The 20435-nt window shown below is 41.4% G+C and overlaps 1 protein-coding gene across 2 annotated transcripts in view; it reads right to left on the bottom strand.

Annotated features, from left to right (window-relative positions):
• Window positions 1–1143: 1143 nt before the first annotated feature.
• Window positions 1144–20435, bottom strand: part of PPP1R1C (protein phosphatase 1 regulatory inhibitor subunit 1C) — a 57610-nt gene continuing 38318 nt past the window's right edge. For both annotated transcript variants that reach the window (XM_009953183.2, XM_086465821.1), the window contains exon 5: window positions 1144–1232. In XM_009953183.2, coding sequence (XP_009951485.1) covers window positions 1144–1232 — 89 coding nt within the window. The remainder of the gene's footprint in view (window positions 1233–20435) is intronic.

Below are 20435 nucleotides of genomic sequence, written 5' to 3'. Positions count from 1 at the left end.
GAGACCTAAAGAACTGGAATGTTAAACAAGGGTAAAACTTTGTATCAAAGGCAGAGTTTATACAAAATGACAGTGAATTCGTTTAAAAAGTAGCCGTTGATAAAAAAGGAAATGATCTGTCAAGCGCAACTTTGAAGAAACATGGTTTTCCTTCATCTTAGCTCTATGGCATAACGAATGAAAATGTTGGTATGAACGGTGACAAACTTCAACCAAAAAACCTAGGGCTCAGACACATGCTAAACCACTGCAGCTTGATAAGTTACCATTTACTGGCTGAAACTGTGACAAACACAGAGTAGTCTGGACCTGTTTCTCAGAGAAGGCTGTACCCTGTTCTTGCTGCAGGTGCCAAAGGTGAATATCAGCATTGCCTGCAGCTCAGCTAGTATGTATGATACTGCTCATAGGTCTCACTCACTCCCGTGTTTCTTCTCACTCCTAAATCGAAATGTTTTCTAATGCCTCCAGATAACAATGGTCTTGCATAAAGAGAAATCATTTTGGCTGATGTGATTAGGCAGCCGCAGACCAAAAGCAAGACAAGTACTTTAAGCATTGCATATCCAGGGAACACAGGGAAGAATGAGTGTCTTTGCATCCTTCTCCAGACTAAGAGTCACCCCTGCTCACTTTATTTCTATCTACGCTGCTGCAACTCTAACAATAGTGGTAAAAGCTGCCTTTAACTGAAAAGGTAATTTTATACGGACATTTCTCTGCACACTAGACAAACCCATTGTACAATATACAATCTTGTCTAAATGAACATATTTATTTTGTAGCTTTTAAATCAGTTTTGTTTACAACAGGCCTTAGAGTACAGCTCACACACAATAGTTAAAGCTCTGGCAGTACTGACATCAGGTCGCTAACACATTTGCAAATAACATTTCTAAGTCATAGAAAATGAAAGAAAAATGACTTTAAAATAACTTTTTTTATCTTCGGGTATAAGGGTCACAGAACACATTTGCAGGTGGCTGTGAAAACCAGCCAAGGTGCTCCCCAGGGAGCCCCGGAGCCACCGGCACACCGAGTGCTGTGGTGCGGGGACACAAGCGGTGGCGAATGGTTTGACACACGCACGGCTGTGCAGTTCAGTTACTCTCCGTGACAGGACTCGAAGCAGCTCTGTGCTGTTTAATGACTCCACTCCTCTTCCCTTTCACCAACTCCCTCTTCTTCCTCTGGAAATGCTGATTCACTCTGACTCTTCAGGTGCTTAATCCCTGAAAATATAGAAGTCATGGTTGAAGTTGTGTTAGCTCGCATCAGACATTTTTTTTTTTTTTTCCTGGAGGAAGAAACAAACAGAAAAACAAACTAGTGGCAAGTTTTTTAATGCCCGTACTGACTCCCTTATTTCACAAACTTCTTAGTTCAAACAATAGTACAGTGTATTTCCAACCAAAATATTCTGTTCCTTGAATACAGGCTTTTAGGAAATTTATCACGTTTTGTTGGAAAAACTGCTGAAAGATACCTTACAGAACAGTACGTGCTTCTCCTTTTTTCCTTCAGAATGCTTGGTCAGATTATTATTGCCCACCTCAAGCAAGACGAAAGTTTTCAAGGCTCAGGCAGTAGATGTGGGAATTATTCTACCAGAATTTCAACTTCTGCCTTTTTCTGAGACGACTGATCTGCTGAAGGTCATCACTCACGCCACCCCAGTGCCCCACGATCATATCTTCCTGTGTGCACCAGAGGTGTTCTCCAGCATGCATCCCCACAGCCTGCACATGACCTGCAGAGCTGTTCTGATGCAAAGAAAGCTTTGTGCCTCACAGTGGGAACTGCTAGTGCCGAAGCCATGACAAAATTGGACCATTTCTCACATGGAGACTGTATTCTGTTGGTCTCCAAATACCACGTGGGACTGGATGAAAAGAGTAAATACTTATCACAAGGTATTTGGAAGTTTAGGTTTGAGGAAAGTCGTGAAGTTCCTGCTGGTGGCTGGTTTCAGCTAGCAATTGAAGTAGGCTTCATGACAATTAATCAAATTGCAGTTATTTTCCCTGTCCCATGTTCAATACAAGCAAGCAGGCCTCAATGGATGGGCCTAATCCCATCTTCTCAGCTCTGCCTTGGCGTAATAGAAAAATTCAAGCCAAAAAAAAATGAGGCAAAATCAAGCATGTTATTTCAAAAATATCTAATGAGCAAATGCACAAGATTACCTTCTGGGTCCCTTAGTTTTTTTACAAAAACAGTTGTATTGGGAACATAACTATTAGTTAAAAATGCATGATTTCAACAAGATGTGAGCCTGAATTAAGTTTTCCAGTGTCATTACTGCCATAACGTGGAAACATTTTTGATTTCATTACCGATCATACATGGTTCTACTCACCATTTCTAATTGTCAGAAAAAAAACTTTCCATGCACATCAGTTCCTCTGCTTGTTGAGAATATATTGCAACACAGCTGCCTTAGATAATCACAGCTGGATGATCAAACACCTCACTGTCATAGCACTTGTAGATGCACAATTTTCAAAAAGGGATGCACCCTTAAGGCATGCAGAGCAAGATCCAGATTACCTCAAATTGTGAGTAAGAGAAATTGGTGGTGTACGTTCAAGAGTGGTGGCCCCAGTGTTACTTAACCTGGGATGTTCCTACACTTTACTGTTTATGTCCACACCACTCCAAAATATGGGAAAGATTTTTCCAAATACATCACTTGAAAAAAATTTCGATGTAAGTTATTCCAGTTCAACAAAGTTACAAATAGCTGAAACCAGGATTTTACAATGGATCATACAACAGGAGTGCAGCCAGCTCTACTTCCAACAGAAGCCCATCTGGGCTCTGGGCTGATCTCTTTTTTTTCCCCACACAAACGACTGTACTTTGTTCCCTGGGAAACTGTTTTTCAGGTGTAAACCAAGCAAATAAATCAATGCTTCCCAAGTCACAATACTCGTAAGTGTGCCCTGCAATAATCAAACCATTTCCAACTAAGTGTCTGCGATACATGAAGAAACTCTTAGAGTGCTCAGCTACCCCCCAGCTGGCTTCTTCAGCAACACACTTTAGTAAGACAAACACTTTAAATACGATTTCACCTAACTGTAGGTTAATGGACATTCATTTCAAAATGATATTGTTTGTAGGGCAATTCTGTCTCCTGTTGTTTATCTCTGGGCTTATGGAGCCATTTCTTGCACATTCACAGTACCCATCTAACAGCTACTATTCAGTATTTCAGACAGGAATTACAAGGAGCCAGAATGCATCATTTTTTCAGGGAGTTTTTCAAAGATGAAAAAAAGGAACATTATGGACAGGAAAGAAAGCATGTGATATACAGTTAGTGTGAAGAAGCTTCATGGAAAGGCGTTTTTGGTAGGAGTGAAGACTTTTAGCTGTGTGGTTTAATTGCAATATTCAATGTGAAAATTGCGGAAAATGGAGAGAAATTACGTCAATGAGCATTACACATGGATTTTCACCAGGCAACTATCAATCTTAATTAATGGTTTTTCGTAACCTCTGTTCTACAGCCTGCCTTCACCTCTGCCAGTCATTTAATACCACAGTGGCATTTGAAACTAAAGACTCACAGGGTTTCCTGCACTGACCAATGACTGTACAAGTCTGGGTGTCATTATTCATAAGCTTCAAAATGTTCTGACAGCATCAGATTGTCAGAATTAACTGACCCTACATGTGGCATTATGAAATATGTGGTCAGCTACACAGCAAAGTAAGTGTGAACTGATGTACAGGTAAGGAAATTCCTGTCAGTAGCATAAGAACATGCGTGACAGAATCAGCTGGTGGCTTTCCTGAAAAGATACATTTCATGCATAAAGCATCGGACTTTTACAGTGAAAAAAAAGTCTGGGGTAATAAAAATAGTTAAATAATAGCAATCATACTCTTAGATTAAAAGCATATCTAGCCCCCTAATATTGCAGTAACCCTCAGTGGCTGCCAAGGGTTGTCAGAAGGAATTGGATCTGGGCATGCCCACAAGAACACTGGCATATTCATCCAGGGCTGAGCTCCTGCCCAACTAAAACAATTCAAGAGAAGAGGCCATTATAGTGGCTCTTGAGTGTCACTGCAGCAGTGTTATTCAAGCTGTATGCCCTGCCCTTTGCCAACACGAAGCAAATGATAAGCAGGTAGCAAGGTGAAGCTCTATCCGTAAAGATATTTTTTTCTAAGATGGATCTGTTCATACCCAGTGTCTTTGTTTAGCAATATCTGAACTGTTTGCTGAAAGGTTACGTTCTGCTAGACACTGAGTGAAAACTTATTAATCAGGTCACACCTACTGTTTTTACAACTGCTACCATGGTAACATTAATTTATTAGAAAAGATATTTCCTTCTCATCTTTTTAACCTCCATACGCTGGTAACACAGTTCATGCCCTCAGCTTTCTAAAATAATAGTAATGAGGCACCAGTGTGCTGTTGTTTGGGGTTTGTGTCTATCCATTGATGAAGCACAGTAGTAAAGATGAGCAACAAATATAGACTTAAGATTTTACCTATAGAAAAAAAAAACAAAACAAAGCCAGGATATTTGGGGCGATGTATGGGGGATATTTTAGAAGATTATCTTTGTACATATAGCAGACCCAAGTTAGAAACATCAGGTTACTGGTTCTATGTAAACTACGTAAACTTTGTAACAGTAGTTGCAAATAGGCAGCATTGCAATGCTGATCCACAGAGCCACCCTGTCTTATCAATGTCCCTTATTCCAGGCAGTGGGTAACTCTGAATTTGTGGGCACGCTCACCCTCCTGAAGCAGTGTGTCTGCACCATCCTGATGCTGTTTCGTTCCTATCACTGCTCTGCCCCCCAGCCTGGGTTGCCCTGCCCTGTTCTCCCCTTGTGGAGGTGGCCCATAGGGTCTGAGCTGTCCTGCTGATGCCACCAGTCCCCAATCCTCACTGCTGCTCCACAATGCCATTCCCTGGTTGAGGCTTTACTCTTCACTTGGGAGGTCTGACAGCAAAAACCCCCCCTCCAGCCCGAAGGCTGCTCCTTCTCACTGCTCCCTGGCAACGATTTCATAGTCACACTATGTTCAAACTCACTCTTATTCTGTCTTAAAACAAAGCCTGTCTGAACATCACCTCTTGGTTTTTCACACACACCCCCACCCACCCACCCCGCCTTTTATGCTTCTAAAAGCCAACAGGACAAGAATTGTTTTTCCTCAAAGGGCTTATATTTCACTGCAGGTAATTTAATCCAATTAATGCTGATGAAGAAACCCTTAATGCCAAGACATATTCAGCAGCCATGCACTAATACACTTTGAACTGGTAATTCTTTTTAGATGAAATCACTGCCTCAAAGCATATTTCTAGATTACTTATAAACTGTAAGTGCAAATGGAAAAACTTTCTGGCATTTTTGCAGTCACATAATAACATCTATGCTGTTTAATCAACAGCTATATTTTTACTTCTCTCCATCCCACCAAAGCACCAGATTAGAAGGCTAAGCAGTGACACAAGATATGAAATAACCAAGTGTTCCTGAGTTAAATATCTCCTGGAAAAAAAATTAATTGATTCACATAATTAAGGCAGCTCCCCATCCTATTTAATGCTACTTCCTTCACCCTGCTTCACTGCCCAAGGAATGGTGTTGACATTTACCAAACTCAGGATTGAAGTCTGGTTGGCAATTTGAATTCCCTAAAGTTTGAAGGGTTATTTAGTTTTATGATTTGGAGCTGATCCTCTCTCTATCAAAAACACATTTCCATATATTCAGAAAGCAGTGAAAGGCAAGCTGAGCCGTAGACAAAGCAGCTTGATTTTCAGAGTTTCAGAACTTAAATCACTTTGAAATCTGGTGAAGAGGATAACAGCCAAATAAAAATGTCCACTTTATGCCAATCCTAAATGAAATATGTTCTGGTTCCCTCACCCAAAATGAGAATATCAAACCAAAAATCATGTATTCACACCACTAAACAGGAAAAGAACTTTTCTTTTTTATGGAACATTTTGTTTTGAATTTATCAGTCAAATATGTTTTGACTTCTCTGAAAGTCCTTCTTTTTTTTTTTTTTTTTTGAAACGAATTTCTGAATTAAAAAAAAAAATATAAAAAATCAAAACTAATGTAATGAAAAACAGCATCCACCACAGATCCTTGGCTAAGCTGGATGCAGCAGGAGACAGTTGTGAAGGTGACAGATCCCAGAGGAGCTGGCAGGTCTTCAGGGACAGCCTTCTCCAGGCACAGGAGTGGCCCATACTGATAGAGAAGTCAAGCAGCTGTATCAGAAGACCATCTTGGCTAAGCAGCAACCCCAGGAGAGGTCCTCAATTAATCACCATGCACTAGGCTGTGCCTGCAATAATATATTTGCCCCCCTCCTCCATACAAGAAGATTCTGATAGACTTGTTCAAATCCAGTGGAGGCCACCAAGGTGGTGAGGGGATCGAAGCCTGTGACCTGTGAGGAGAGGCTGAGAGACCTGGGCTTGCTCAGCCAGAAGGAGCAACTTTGGGGCACCTAACAGCAGCCTGCCTGAACCTGCATGGAGCTTATTCAGAAGATGGGGATGTCTGGTCATGAATTGGAAGAGAGTATATTCTGACTGGATGTAAGGAAGAAATTATTTCACTGAGTATATTTAAGCACCAGCACAGTTTCCCAGGCAGTCTGTGAAGTCTCTCTCCTAGGAGATGTTCAGTACTGGACTAGAGAAAGCCTTGAGCAATTTGATTAAATTTGGTTCTGATTCTGCTATGTGCCTCAGGTTGAACTATGTGCTTTCCCAAGGTTCCTTGCAACCTACATAACTATATGATTTTATGAAATCAAAACTCAGTATATCCATCTTGTAGTTTATAAAAGTATATTAACATGAGCTGTTAGAGAGTAGCGTAGGAGAAAGGGACCTGGGGGTTCTGGTGGACAGCAGGATGACCATGAGCCAGCAATGTGCCCTTGTGGCCAAGAAGGCCAATGGCATCCTGGGGTGTATTAGAAGGGGTGTGGTCAGTAGGTTGAGAGAGGTTCTTCTCCCGCTCTACTTTGCCCTGGTGAGACCGCATCTGCAATAGTGTGTCCAGTTCTGGGCCCCTCAGTTCAAGAAGGACAGGGAGCTGATCAAGACTCCAGGGCAGAGGCACAAAGCTGGTTAAGTGGGTGGAGCATGTCCCTTACGATGAAAGGCTGAGGGAGCTGCGTCTCTTTAGCTTGGAGAAGAGGAGGCTTAGGGGTGACCTCATTAATGTTTATAAATATGTAAAGGGCAAGTGTCAGGAGGATGGAGCCGGGCTCTTCTCAGTGATGGCAAATGACAGGACAAGGGGCAACAGGTGCAAGCTGGAGCACAGGAGGTTCCACATCAACATAAGGAAAAACTTTTTCACTGTGAGGGTGACAGAGCACCGGAACAGGCTGCCCAGAGAGGTTGTGGAGTCTCTTTCTCTGGAGACATTCAAAACCCGCCTGGATGCAATTCTGTGTGACCTACTCTAGGTGGTCCTGCTCTGGCGGGGGGGTTGGACTAGATGATCTATTGAGGTACCTTCCAACCCCTAACATTCTGTGGTTCTGTGTGATTAACTGTGTGACTGAAGGCTGCATTTTCACCCAAATGGGAGCTTCAAATGCCTCCTTTCCCTGGAACAGAGATGAAACATCTAATAGCATCAGTCAGACCGATCTCAGGAACAAGGTTTCTTTTCATTCCTTAAAATCCATGGGGCCAGACTAAATCAGCACTTCAGTACTGATTTTGGGAAACATACAAACTCATATTTAGGATATGTCACCCATTGTGATCTATATGTACACATACATATATGTGACCTATATATACAGATATGTGAGTGATGTGTGTATTTGTTTCCAAATACAAGGGAAGAAAATAACGGAGTAATGCTTCAGACCCAGTGCTTCTATATTTCTAAAATCAAGCAATGTGGAACACCTCTTGCATATGACGGATATACCTACAGACAAAATCTGCCATAGAAATCATGGCCCAGTCATGGCCCAGTGCACAGAAAGGTCAAAGAAAAGAATTTAATTTCCTGAGAGGGAGGCATAGGAGCAGGCTGTCCTGCAGAGCAAGTCCTAGTGCATGTACTGCTGCTGCTGAAATGGTGCATCTTTCCATCAGTGTTTCAGGGGCAGATCATTTGTCTCAGTCACTCTCTGCTGGTGCACGGTGGCTGAGCACTGCTATCATTGTGGTTAAAAGAAGGTGCTTGCTGCCTGCAGATGTAGTGGATTTAAAAAGCATATGCTGTGGTAACAAAAAACAAAGCTTATGCACTCCTGTTAAAAAAGAAATTGCTTTCTTGCTCAACTAGGCATCTGCACAATGGAAGTAACACAGACTCTCAACACTTCACAAAATGTTTTGCCAGATGTTTCCAGAAGCATCGGGTGCTCAATGTGAGGAAATACGCTCCCTTCTGCCGGTCAGTGCTAGCAGGATTGTATCGAGGCTCTCCCTGCGACAGGCACTGCGGTACAGCTCAGCCAGACACAGCACACAGTCTCCTGCTCCAGGGAGTTCCATGCTGTGAAAAGCACGAAGCGCTTCCTGCTGTTGTCACCTCCAAGTGAAGCTGAGGACCATCAGAGCCCGCAGGAGCAGCTGCCTGGCAGAAAATTTCCACAGGAGCTGAGCAACTATTGAACTTTTTTCCTCTCTGGGACTTTCATCAGTTCAACAGAATACAGCTCAACCTGTCTCCATTCTCAGCATTTTCTGGTTCATCGAAGTTTAAATGTAAGAGATGCATGTCTTGTCTTGCCATTGCCCCATTTGGTGAGGGTATCAGAAACACAGCTGTCATTACTGGTCATGGAAAAACTCAAAGCTTACCACCCTGCACACACACTGGAAACACATATCCTAGGTACTTTGATGTTGTTAATCAAAAATTCAGTTGTTTGGCTGGAAAAATATTAATTATTACTGCATAAATTTTTTGTTTCAAACAACTGAAATACAGAGTGGTAAATACTCCATACAAAAGCAGGACAGTAAACCAGTAAGGAAAATGCTATAGTTTCCCAAATGCCTATTTTGAGCATTCTCCTGTTTTCTTTTTGCACAAATGGCCTGCTATCTATATATTTCCCTCATCTGCACAGTCAGTTCCTGAAACCTTTAATCCGTTTTTTCTTAATTCGGTGATTTAGGTAAGTTCTCCTCACATACAAATCAGAGTTCAGTGCCTGAGATTTTGTTAGTAACGCCTTAAAAAACATTAACCCCATCCTTAACCCTACTTGCCTCCCCAGTTGCTGCCCAGCTCTTCTCCCTCTACCACTAAGCTCACCAAAAATGATGTTCACCAATTCTACCTCAGCTTCCCCCCCCCCCCCCCCCCCCCCCCCTGCGCCCTTACATCCTCCACTTCATTTGATCAAGTTGCCCCTGGACTCAGCCTGAAAGCTTTCTGGCAAAAGTGCCTAGTGATCTCTATCTTCATGTTTTCCAGTTTGTTGATATCTTTTGCCTCTGACACTTCTTTGCCCTGGTTCTTCTTCCACTGTTTGTAATGCTTTTCCCATTTCGGACTCTGACAGTCCTTTTCCGTTCACTCCAGCCTCTGAGACTGGGTGGCAGAGGCTGCAAGTTTTGTTCTACTTTTACAGTACTCCCAATCTTCAACAGTATTCTCAAATACAGAAATAATAAGCACCTTTGTAAAGGCTCTGATGGAAAGAGTTTGTTCTTTCTGTCCAAATTAAAACTCTAGAGTGCATCTTTGGCAGAAGCTTGCAGAAGTTTAAGACATTATCTCAAATCTGCAGTCCTTTGATCTGAAGTCTTTTCCAAAATGCTTTGTTCATCTACTATGGAACCATACCATCATTTTTCCCTGACATTCAGGCTTACAGATTTCTGATTTCCACTCTTCTCTAGATCATCATACGCAATTTTCATCTAAGTCTTGCACATCTATCTTGCTTAATGTGTCCAATACAGTCTTTAACATTTACCCAGTGAAGACAGCCATGGAAACTCTTCTTATCCCAGGGTCTTCACTACTACCACATCTTCTTCTCTGAGTTTACAAACGTACCTTTGTTCCTGCATTCAGCATTCTGCAATTACAATCACCCAGTTCATTTCCATGATCCCTTCCTATACCACCACTGAGCAACTCACTTTCCTTCCTGAGTTCCCTCCACTGACTCCCTCCAAGATATTTCAGACTAATTGTGGCTATTTACATTTTCAAGAAAAAATCAGTTTCTTCGCATATTATGAGCACCACCAGCTCTCATCTCAAATCAGGAACAGATACAGCTTCGATGCTCCATTTGCTAGGCTTTTAAATGAGCATTTTCATCCTTTCTCCCACATTGTACTAAATGCTGGAGAGATCCAACTATCAGCCTTCATGGCCACTTCTCAGTTACAGAATTTGAGAAACAACCTGAGCACATTTTGTTTGCCAGCATGCTGAGACAAAGACTGCCGCATTCCTCCCTAACACTCTGTGTCTGTTTTGGGGTTTGATTGCTACACCCCAGCTGGGAGTTCCCTAGTGCAACACCCAACTTCTGTAAAATATCTGAACAAGGTTTAATGCGGCATAATCCTAATCCCTGGTGTGGGTTCCTGGGCATTATGTTAACTTCAATACAATATGAGAAGAACTGTGACATACAGTGATCAGAGGGTATTACTGAATACAAACTAAGAGCTAGACCATGACTGATATTTGTATGCAAACAGAAAATGTGTTTTACATGTGTTTCTTCATTCCCACCTACAAGAATGCCTTTCATCTGCCAACCTTGAAGCAATTATTTAATCTGCTGATGTTCATGTTCATAAATCACTCCAGATCACCTGTGGCAGGAGGCTAGCCATGCCTCCAAGCAGACCCAGCACAAGAGCAGCAGTCCAGCCTCACTGAGGGCGGCAGCCTTGATATGTCCCAAGACAGCCACTCTCTTGGTTGGTCCCTGAGCCACCAGTGGTCCAAAGAACACCAAAAAGTAATCCATGACATGACAGCAACAAACCACACAGACCTGGACCTTGACAATTCCCATGTGTAAGTGAGCATCAGAAAAAACCTGAGTGAGACAAGACAAAATACAAGTAAATGGATGTGGAAAATGTTGCTTTACAGGTGTAGGCACCTATGAACAGTCTGCTTGATACAGACTTTGGAAGTTTCCTAAAAGTTAGGTTGTTCTTTGTTGAGAAAGGCTGAAAAATGCTGCTCTGTGGAACTCTCTCAAAGGACTCTGAACAGTACTCATGCCTGTGCAGGCACTATCAAGCTTTTGTAAGCCAAGGTTTCATGGCAAAGTAAAACTAATTACTTGAAGCTTGATAACCAACATGCAAAGGTCTGCCCTTACTGTTGTGGTCAATGAGTCTGAACACAACCTGGTAATTTACTATCACACAGGGCTTTGTCCTGCTCCTCCAGAAATTAATAAGACTTTCTTTTACCATTTTCAAAGAAAGAAGAGTCAGGTTTCGTAATTTATCTTAATTTCTAGTTGTGAAGAAGAAATTACTTCAAACCAATCCTGTTTATTTACAATGAACATATGTAAAATACTATAAATTAATGTTGTATGTGGCTTTAAAGTTTGAGTTATGAGATAAACAAAATGACACAAAAAATTGGCATACTACATATTCTCAAACTCCTGTTTAGATTATCCAAGGAAAAGCAAAGTCAGGCTGTCACTCTGTCTGTTACAGCTGACGGAGTCTTCAAAGGCCACTAGACATGGTGGGCTTCAACGTTTAGAATAAAAGGAATCTGAAGCACGAGTGCGGCGGTTTAAACTATGTTGACATTTTAGCAAGCTATAAATCAGCAAAAATCCTTGTGTGTTACATTATTTTATACTTAAGCTCAGGCTGAGGAGGAGAAAAAAAACTCTCTTGTGTTTTTTATGATTATGAGACCAAGATATTAGTCATGCAATTTAATCTACTTTTTTTTCCCCCTCTAATATGCATCTCACAAATGCTGATGACTAAATCAAAACAAATGATCTGAAGCATTTGCAAATACGACGGGTTTATGCAGGTCACATATCTGATCTGGAGCAGATCAGATCATCAGCATAACCAGCAGGTCACCATGGCCTCATAGATGTTTGTGGATCATTTGGAAATCAAGCAACAAGGACTGACTAATTTTCTAAATGTCTGCTCATTGTTACTAACTCTTCTCTCAGCTCCAGCCATAAAATACTCAATCCTCACGGTGTTCCTTTTAAATGACAAATTTTGGGACTCATGCTACTTTCTCCCAGTCAAAAGACTCAGTGTTAAACTATCACAATGAAGACTGTATGAGAGCAGCAAAATTCATGTTGCAAATGTCTGGCTGCTTTCCATATTGTTCTCTCACATAGCACTTTCCACTTCATTTTTCCCCTCTCAGAAGTTGCTTGAAGCAGCACTGTCTCCATAAGACTAGTGTGAAGGAGTTGCTTCAGCACAGAAAGGCTTTTGTGGATCCTCCACAGGCTGGCCAGAACATGTACTGGAGACAGAGGTCAGCTTCACTGTGGCCAAAGGGACTGCATCTCCCACTTACTGTAGCCAAAAGAGTAAACAGGGAGGCTTTTGTTGCCCCAGGCAACTTCTGCTAGTATGTAAACATCTCATTTTACTGCTTCCTTCCTTCCCTCTCTAGGCCTCAGACTGCAGAAGTCAGCCAGTCTTAAGAGTTCAAATGAAGAGCAGAAGCCCCTGCAATCAGCTAAGTGGATGTTTCAGCATGTAACAATCTCAGGCCAATGCTAATTACCTTTTGGAAAGACAGAAAACATTTATCAGCTGTTTCTGTGGCTGATGACTCTTAGTCAAATATCTCAAGAACAACTTGAGTAGAAAAACATGCAGAGATGACTTCCACATTGGTGACGAAGCTGGGCAGTACTGCAAGGGTCTGCTCTTGCATGACTCCATGTGCTGGGCTGTCTGGGAGCTGGAGGCTGCAACCAGGATTAAAGTTTTTAGACTGACATATTTTCATCCCAATTTTTCAGATAGGCTTAGAGCTGTTGGCTAAGTCTGCTTGAATTCAACTAACACAGGCAGATCTTCAAAGGTGCTGTGCTTTGAGAGGTCCTGGGAATCTCTTTAGATGGTCAGAATGTCCCCTCAGAAAGCAGCTGCCTGGAAGGCAAGTTTTACTGGGCAATGTGTTTATTTGCTGGAATTACAAACCCCTCCCTTTTAACACCAGTACCACTTGCAGCCAGCCAGCTGTCTGTCTAAGAGCAGATCAAAATCATAGGACTGGCAGAATTATTCCCTTGTGTCAAAGGATTACAGTAATTCCATCAAATAAAGGGTCACATTTTCAAACCTGAATCAGCTGCTCCATAATAGAAGTCAATAGCTCTGCTACTGTTACAAAATATATATTAGAACTCTCTGACCTTAAAAGCTTAGAGTAGCACTTTCTAAGCATGGCTTTTTAAAATTGAAACATTTTACATATTACCAGGCAACTTCTGTCATTCTTACAACTCACATGCTGCTCCAGTCTCGTTTAGGTTTCCAGTTTGAGACACTCCATAGGCTGACTACCTTAAAATAAGCCAGAAGGGGAAAAGCAGGAAATAGATGTTACAGCTAGACAACATTAGTCAAGACTTGGGAAAGCTGATGCTTGAAACAAAATGAAATGATGCTCAATATTTCAACTGCAGCATGTTAAGTCTGTTTAGAGGTAGAGACAAGACAAATATTAGATATATAGACTGCTATGTACAAAATAAAATGATGTTATTGTCCTACTTGCAGTAAGTAAATGAAAGGAAAGGTTAAGGATAGTTAGATAAATCTTAACTTTCACAAGGGGTCTTAACTTCTGCATATTCTAAAACTTATGTCATTGTTCAACATAAATTACAGATCAAGCGTAGAATTAGGTTGAAGGGTATGTTTTATGCCAGAGATTCAATTATATAAAAATTATGGGCCTTTTCTAACCTTAAGATCAATGAGCATTTACAAAAGTGATCCTCCTCTTGTCTCTAGGAACAAATGTTTCATAGCTACTATTCCTTTTTCTGGTGATGAAAAAAAGAGTGCTGTTCTAAGTATGTTAATATATTAAATGGTGATTTATACGTGAGAAAGGGAATTGAGTCTAATATCAATTTATTTTCCCCGTATCTGTTCTTGCCAATAGTGGCAATCAAGAACATTTTCTCTCCTTTTTTTTTTTTTTTTTTTTTTTCCCCTCCATATCTCTTAATGGGAAATATCCACAGCACAGCTATCATAGGATCATAGAATGGTTTGGGTTGGAAGGGACCTCAAATATCATATATGCCATGGCAGCAACACCTCTCACTAGATCAGGTTGCTCAAGGCTCTGTCCAACCTGGTCTTGAACACTTCCAGGGATGGAGCATCAACAACTCCTTTAGGTAACATGTTCAGTGTCTCACCACCCTCAGGGTGAAGGACTTCTTTCTTATATCTAGTCTAAACCTGCCCTCTACTAGCTTCCAACCATTACCCCTTGTCCTGTCACTGCAGGCCCTTGTAAAAAGTCGCTCCTCAGCCTTCTTGTAGGCCCCCTTCAGGTACTAGAAGGCCACTTCAAGACTTTATCTGTTCTAATAAAAAGCAGAAATGCATTCTTGCCCAAAACTGCTGTTGAGGCTGCACAAACCAGTCTTCAAAACAAATGCATAAGCAGTTCTAACAGATTTTACTTCAGCAATTAATTCTTGGGGAAAAATGCTGTGTTAGAGAACCTGAATCAAAGAAATGTGAGATGTTTAGGTGTTAGATGGGCTGAGACTTGCGCCTAGTTGGGGTGTGAGATAGTTATGGTTGCCACTACGCGGAAAAGTACACTGTGACAGAACATTAGCATGGCTTTTTTATTGTGCCATGTGTTTTAACTTCAAATTAAATTGCTTCCATTCAAATGCAATTTCCATTAGGGCGTAAAAAAATGTATTGTCTGGCAGAGATCTGTTTATGGTGGGGACAGATGAAGCAATATGCCTCTGCTGGAAAATCTGCAACAAAGGTAGTGTGTGGTGCCTCAGATGATTGGAAGGGCTGTGATAGCCAGCCCAGAGCAAAGCAAACTCACTGCATGCTGCTGCTCTGGCAAGCAGAAACAAAATGAAAAGGGAAACTGCTGTTTAACTGCAAACTTCTGAGCAGCAAGAACAAAGTGTAACATCTTTACCTATGCTTTACTTACAGTGATTTTTTCCCAAATCAAAAGAAATAAGTGATATAAACACCAATTAGTGAAGCAGGAGAATGAAATTTTATACAGTGAAATAGGTTCTCAGTGTGTCGCAGGGCTATTGATTATGATAACAACCACCTTTTCACTCTCAGCGCAGCCCCTCTGCAAACTTTATTTTGGAGAAGATGGTTTTCTTGATTCCCTTTTAAATAATACCAAAGATCAATGTCAAAGATCAATGTACACAAATAAAAGAGAATTAAGTCCATTCCCTTTGTGAAAACAAATATTTGTCTCAACATAATTTTGTGTTTGCTTGGGTCTCTGGATAGCAAGGAAGGGTTTTTTTAATCCCAGGGACATTTATAGATGTAGAATTTAATCACGTGAATAGGACTCCCATCCTGATAGGCTCAGTTTGTACTGCTCAGGCAAGCCTTTGCACTGCAATACAGCTGCAGTGCACACCCCTTCAGGCAGGTAAGGTTTACTTAGAAAGTTTCTCTGCAAAACTTAACTTGTGTAGGAAGTAGTCTTTTATGTCCTAAATAGGTACAGAATTCTATTAACTACAAAAGATAATCTTAAAAAAGGAGTTTATAAGGAATAAGGGGACATAGGTACTTCTGCAATATTGAATACCATGGCAGACTTGAGATACGAGACACATAAGACCTCATCCAGACTGGATGTACCAGGTATTTGAGAGCTGTGATTCAATTATGATTCAAGGACCAGCAGTTTAATGTATGTCCAGTTACAGGTCAGATGTAGACAGAATCTGGGATCAGATTTCACCAAGATTTTAATTATGCCCCCTCTTGCTAGAATATGTAGTTGGAAATACTTATGCTTAGTTACCTGGGGCCCATGCCACCACAGTCTCACTAGTTTTTGGCCATGCTGCCTGGCTTGGTGCAGATTTATTTGCTAAACACTGGGGAGGTTTCATTTTGGTTTAAGTACAAAAATCTGTGACTCTCCTCCTTGTTGTAATAATAATAAACCCTGTAAAAAGTTAACTTGATCAAAGCCATCCTTGCTTTTCCGCTGCTTCCTAGGTCTTTAGCTCCCTTGTTTCATGCTCACTGCTGAGGCAAAATAAGACCTGTCCCTGTGGGATGTCCAAGGGCAGCCTGGGTTTGTAGCTAAGCACAGATGCCCATTTACCTTTCAGTACTTTAATATCGAATGCACATGCCTGTGATTCCTCATACAGTCAGCAGAGCAGAATTCCAGGGCTTGATTCTTCACTTGGCAGCCTATAACAAGCCCAGGATAACTCCATGCCTGCCTTGGTTTAAGCAGGATGGATTCAGGCCAGAGCATTTATAAAAATGACAGTAGCAGACTTCAACAGCTGAATATTTGTACTTTGGAGCCTCACCATTTTTGTTTGCTTGTGATTATTAAAACCCCTGAAATTTCACAATTTCCTTTATGAGGAAAAAAAAAAAGAAAAACATTTCACCAAAACATTTAATATTAGCAGCACTGAAACTTTCAGTTTGGCCTAGTTTGTTAAACGTGAAATTCTAGACGTTCTATAGGAAAACTAATTTAATTTTTATACAAGCTCAAAACTCAAAGAAAATCAAGTTTTTTGCATTTGAAATGTTTCTGAAAATGCTTTATGAAACATTTTCATCTCCACAGCTTCACAAGCTGTTTCCAAGCAGCTGTATTTCAGTTTTCTTTAGGCATTCTTATCTGACTTCAATGTTAATGAATAGCATTATCCAGCCGCTTACTTTATCCTGGACAACTGCACTGTGACTCTACTTTTTTATATTTTGTCTGACGTGGATTTTTCTGAGATTGTGAAACCTAAACAGATGCGAAAAAACTTACTGCCGCATCCTGAGGGGAGAGAATCCTTGACAGAGAAGAGAAGGCTGTAATACTGAGCAGAAGCCTGGCTACATGATAGGGTGAATGAAGTCCTGTGTGTAATGACTGAGCAGCTTTTGCTATTTCACTGCTTCTTCTGTTTCACTCTCAGGCCTGGCATGGTACCCTTGGCATTCTGTTTGGTTTATGTTCTGGATCCATATTTTCTATTTGCATTATTCTTTTTGTGGTTATTATTTCTTTCCATGGTCTGGGGCAGATACAGAGCAAAATTTGTTAATGGCAGATTTAAATCTCTTGTTGAATACTCTGTGCAGCCTGAGACTTTTAGGATGAGTACAAAAAGCTTTCCAGTGAGTTGTACTTCTTAAAAAGAAGACAGGAGAAAGATCTTTTCTGGTCAGACAAAAATCCAAGGCGGTATTTCTCTTCCAAACTTCCATGTGTTGTATGGCTTTCACTTTTAATTAATCCAGTCTGTTTGGTTTCTGTCAGAAGTCTATAAGCTTCTCTGTTAATTTGCTGGTGAATCCCCTACTGAGTTATAATTACGTTCTTCATTGTGATCCTTCTTATGATGACAAAGGAGATACAGATTTTGGCATCAGCATAACCTGACATCAGTAATACTGTAAATGTTGGTATGAGCTCTTCTTTTCTTTTAAGTATTTTATAAACACCTTCAAAATTACAAAAACATTGTGATGATTACACAAGGGACTGATAGGTCAGTGTTTACATTAAATTATACCCATTGCTATTACTTCACGGGTGGCATGCGAATACCAGCCAATTACCATTCTTTTTATATTACAGGTACTGTAGCTGGAGTCCTTACATCCAAGCAGGACTCCGTCAGGAAGAATGAGCCTCTTAGTTTTCACCACCTCAGTGCCTCTGATCTGCTGAGATCATCCCAAGCAGCTAGGATCCGTTTCAGAAGACTGAAGGTGAAGATGGCTTGAATTCTTCCCCTCTTCCTCTGCAGCAGGCATTTCATGCTAACCAAAGCAAAGCCTACAATATGCGTTATGAATCAAGTCTTCACTGCCTAGGAGCACTGGAGCATTCTGGACGATCAGAGCCAGTCCTTCTTCTGGTTTCACTAACACCCCCTGGTGCTAGAAAGGTTTTTATCATGTTAAGAGCTAACTTATTTAGGGCTTGCAGCCTGCCCTAATCCTAATTTTTGATTCTGAGACATTTTCCTAAGACACTGTATCGTCCAGACAAACTGACATTTAGAGAGCGCTCTTACAGAAATGAGGAACATACTACCACAAAATAAGATGTCATTCCACTGGACTGAAAGGTGAAATTTTGATATAGGCATCTGTGTGATGGAGTTTTCACTGTGGTTGTCATTACTGTGTTATGAAAAGTTTACATTTCATAAATGGTAAGTAAACCAGCTATTGAATCACAGAATTGCTGAGGCTGGAAGGTCCCTCCAGGGACAGCCCAGTCCAAATGCCTGCTCAACACAGTGTCAGCTGGAGCAGGTAGTCCAGGACTGGATGCAGTCAGTTTTTGAGTATCTCCAAGGATGGAGACTCCACAAGTTTTCTAGGCAACTTGATCCACCGTTTGACCACTGTCACAGAAGAAGAAGAAGAAAAAAAAAGAAAATAAATTTCTTATGTTTAAGTTGAATTTCCTGGGTTTCAATTTGTGCCAATTAACTCGTCCTCTCATTACATATGAGCTCCTCATTTTCTAGCACAGAGAAGTGTAGCCAAGGGAACTGTGTCTATCATTACTGCTTCATAAGACATAACTGTATTTACACATAAAATTGCATCTCTAGTCTAGGAAGTAACTGCGTAGAAGAGGCAGCATGGATGGCAGATAGATTTCTCTGATTTTCAATACTGTTCCCAGTGTTCAACACAAGCTTTTCCAAAGAATTCATGCTCTTAACTCCTAAATGCGTGCTGGCCCCTGAGAACCCACATCTTGTAGACTGCAGACAAAAAAACACAGTAAAGAGCACCAGGAGGCAGCTCTGAGCACTGACCTACTAACAGGTTTGTGGGTTTTAAATACTCTTAGAAGCATTGGTTTTGACCTTGTGCCCAACTATGGCTCTGCATAGTAAGTAACTGATACACCCTATGTGATCGCTCAATGTTTCTACCCACTTAACTTCCTGATCAAATCTGAGACCATGTAGATATTTTAATGTGCTGAATCTTCTCAGACACAGGCTGCTCTGAACAGGCTAGCACAGTTCCCTGAGGCTGCCGCAGTTGTTTGTGGCGGCTGAGATTTGATATCAAAGCTGGAGAATAAACACCATGAGGTCCTGCAGCACACAGCAACCTCCAAACAGAGACCCTAAGCTTATGTGGGGTCTTCACCAACCTGAAACTGAGGTGGGACACCGAGGGCAGAGAGTATCCTCATCCACTGGCCAGGCAGCCAGCCTGGCAGGGTCCTAGGGGCTCAAGGGGCAATTGGCATGTGGAGCTGGGCTGCCTCATCAGCAAACCAGCAGCGAACCAGCAGCAAAGCAGGAGCAAAGCAGCAGGTGCTGTTTGTCCACTAGCTGGGGCTCCTGCTGAAAAGTCCACCCAGATGCAGGCTGATGCCTTTAACTCTTAAAAGACGGTTGATGGTCTGTGAAGTCCCGCTGCTGTAGCCAGGAGGAAGGGGAGGAAGCAGATACCTCTGTCAGTCCTAACCAGGGGCAGAACTATGCTCCCTCACACGTGTTCGTCAGGGGGCAAGTGGGAAGGGGGACTATTTCCCTGACTGGCATGAGGGGAAAATGGTGACCCTTCCCCACACAACATCGAATCAGAAACATCTGATGGAGAGTGGTTCTCCAAAACTGCCTAACCACAGTGACTTCAACAGGAGATGGAGAACAGCATTTCTTTGCTGCAAGGAACAATTGTCACAGGGTAAGGGTACAAATCCCTTGAATCAAGTGAGACAAAGCAAAACATAGAGATCTATGGTGTTTTGCACAATAATATAGGTGGGTTTTCACACTCCTAAAAGAAATGCAAAACAATTTAGTACATAGTGCTTATACACAACCAGGGTGCTTCCCTGTTACACAAATTCAGCAAAACCAAAGTCCTAGCTTAGACATCAGAAGAGGTCTGGGACAGTGTGTCTGCACTGATCTTTTGGGAGAGGAGAAAAGAGAAGACAAAAACAGTGAAAGGCTTATTTTGACATCTTTAGTAATATTTTAAATTTGAAATATTTTCATTTTAAGTCATTAAGCTTACCAACAACTGAAACCCCACCAAATTCTTATATTTAAGGGGTTTTTTTGATTGCTGGCAAGTTAAAAACCAATGTTAAGACATCAGTTATCCAACATAAAGTGCACTTACTCAAACTATTTGCATTACAGTAGATACAACCGGTCTCACTTTGCAGTTG

The sequence above is a fragment of the Leptosomus discolor genome, chromosome 5 (assembly GCF_034619465.1).
Source record: "Leptosomus discolor isolate bLepDis1 chromosome 5, bLepDis1.hap2, whole genome shotgun sequence".
NCBI lineage: Eukaryota > Metazoa > Chordata > Aves > Leptosomiformes > Leptosomidae > Leptosomus > Leptosomus discolor.
The sequence above is the reverse complement of the archived record's forward strand: the minus strand, read 5'-3'. Positions and strand labels throughout refer to the sequence as shown.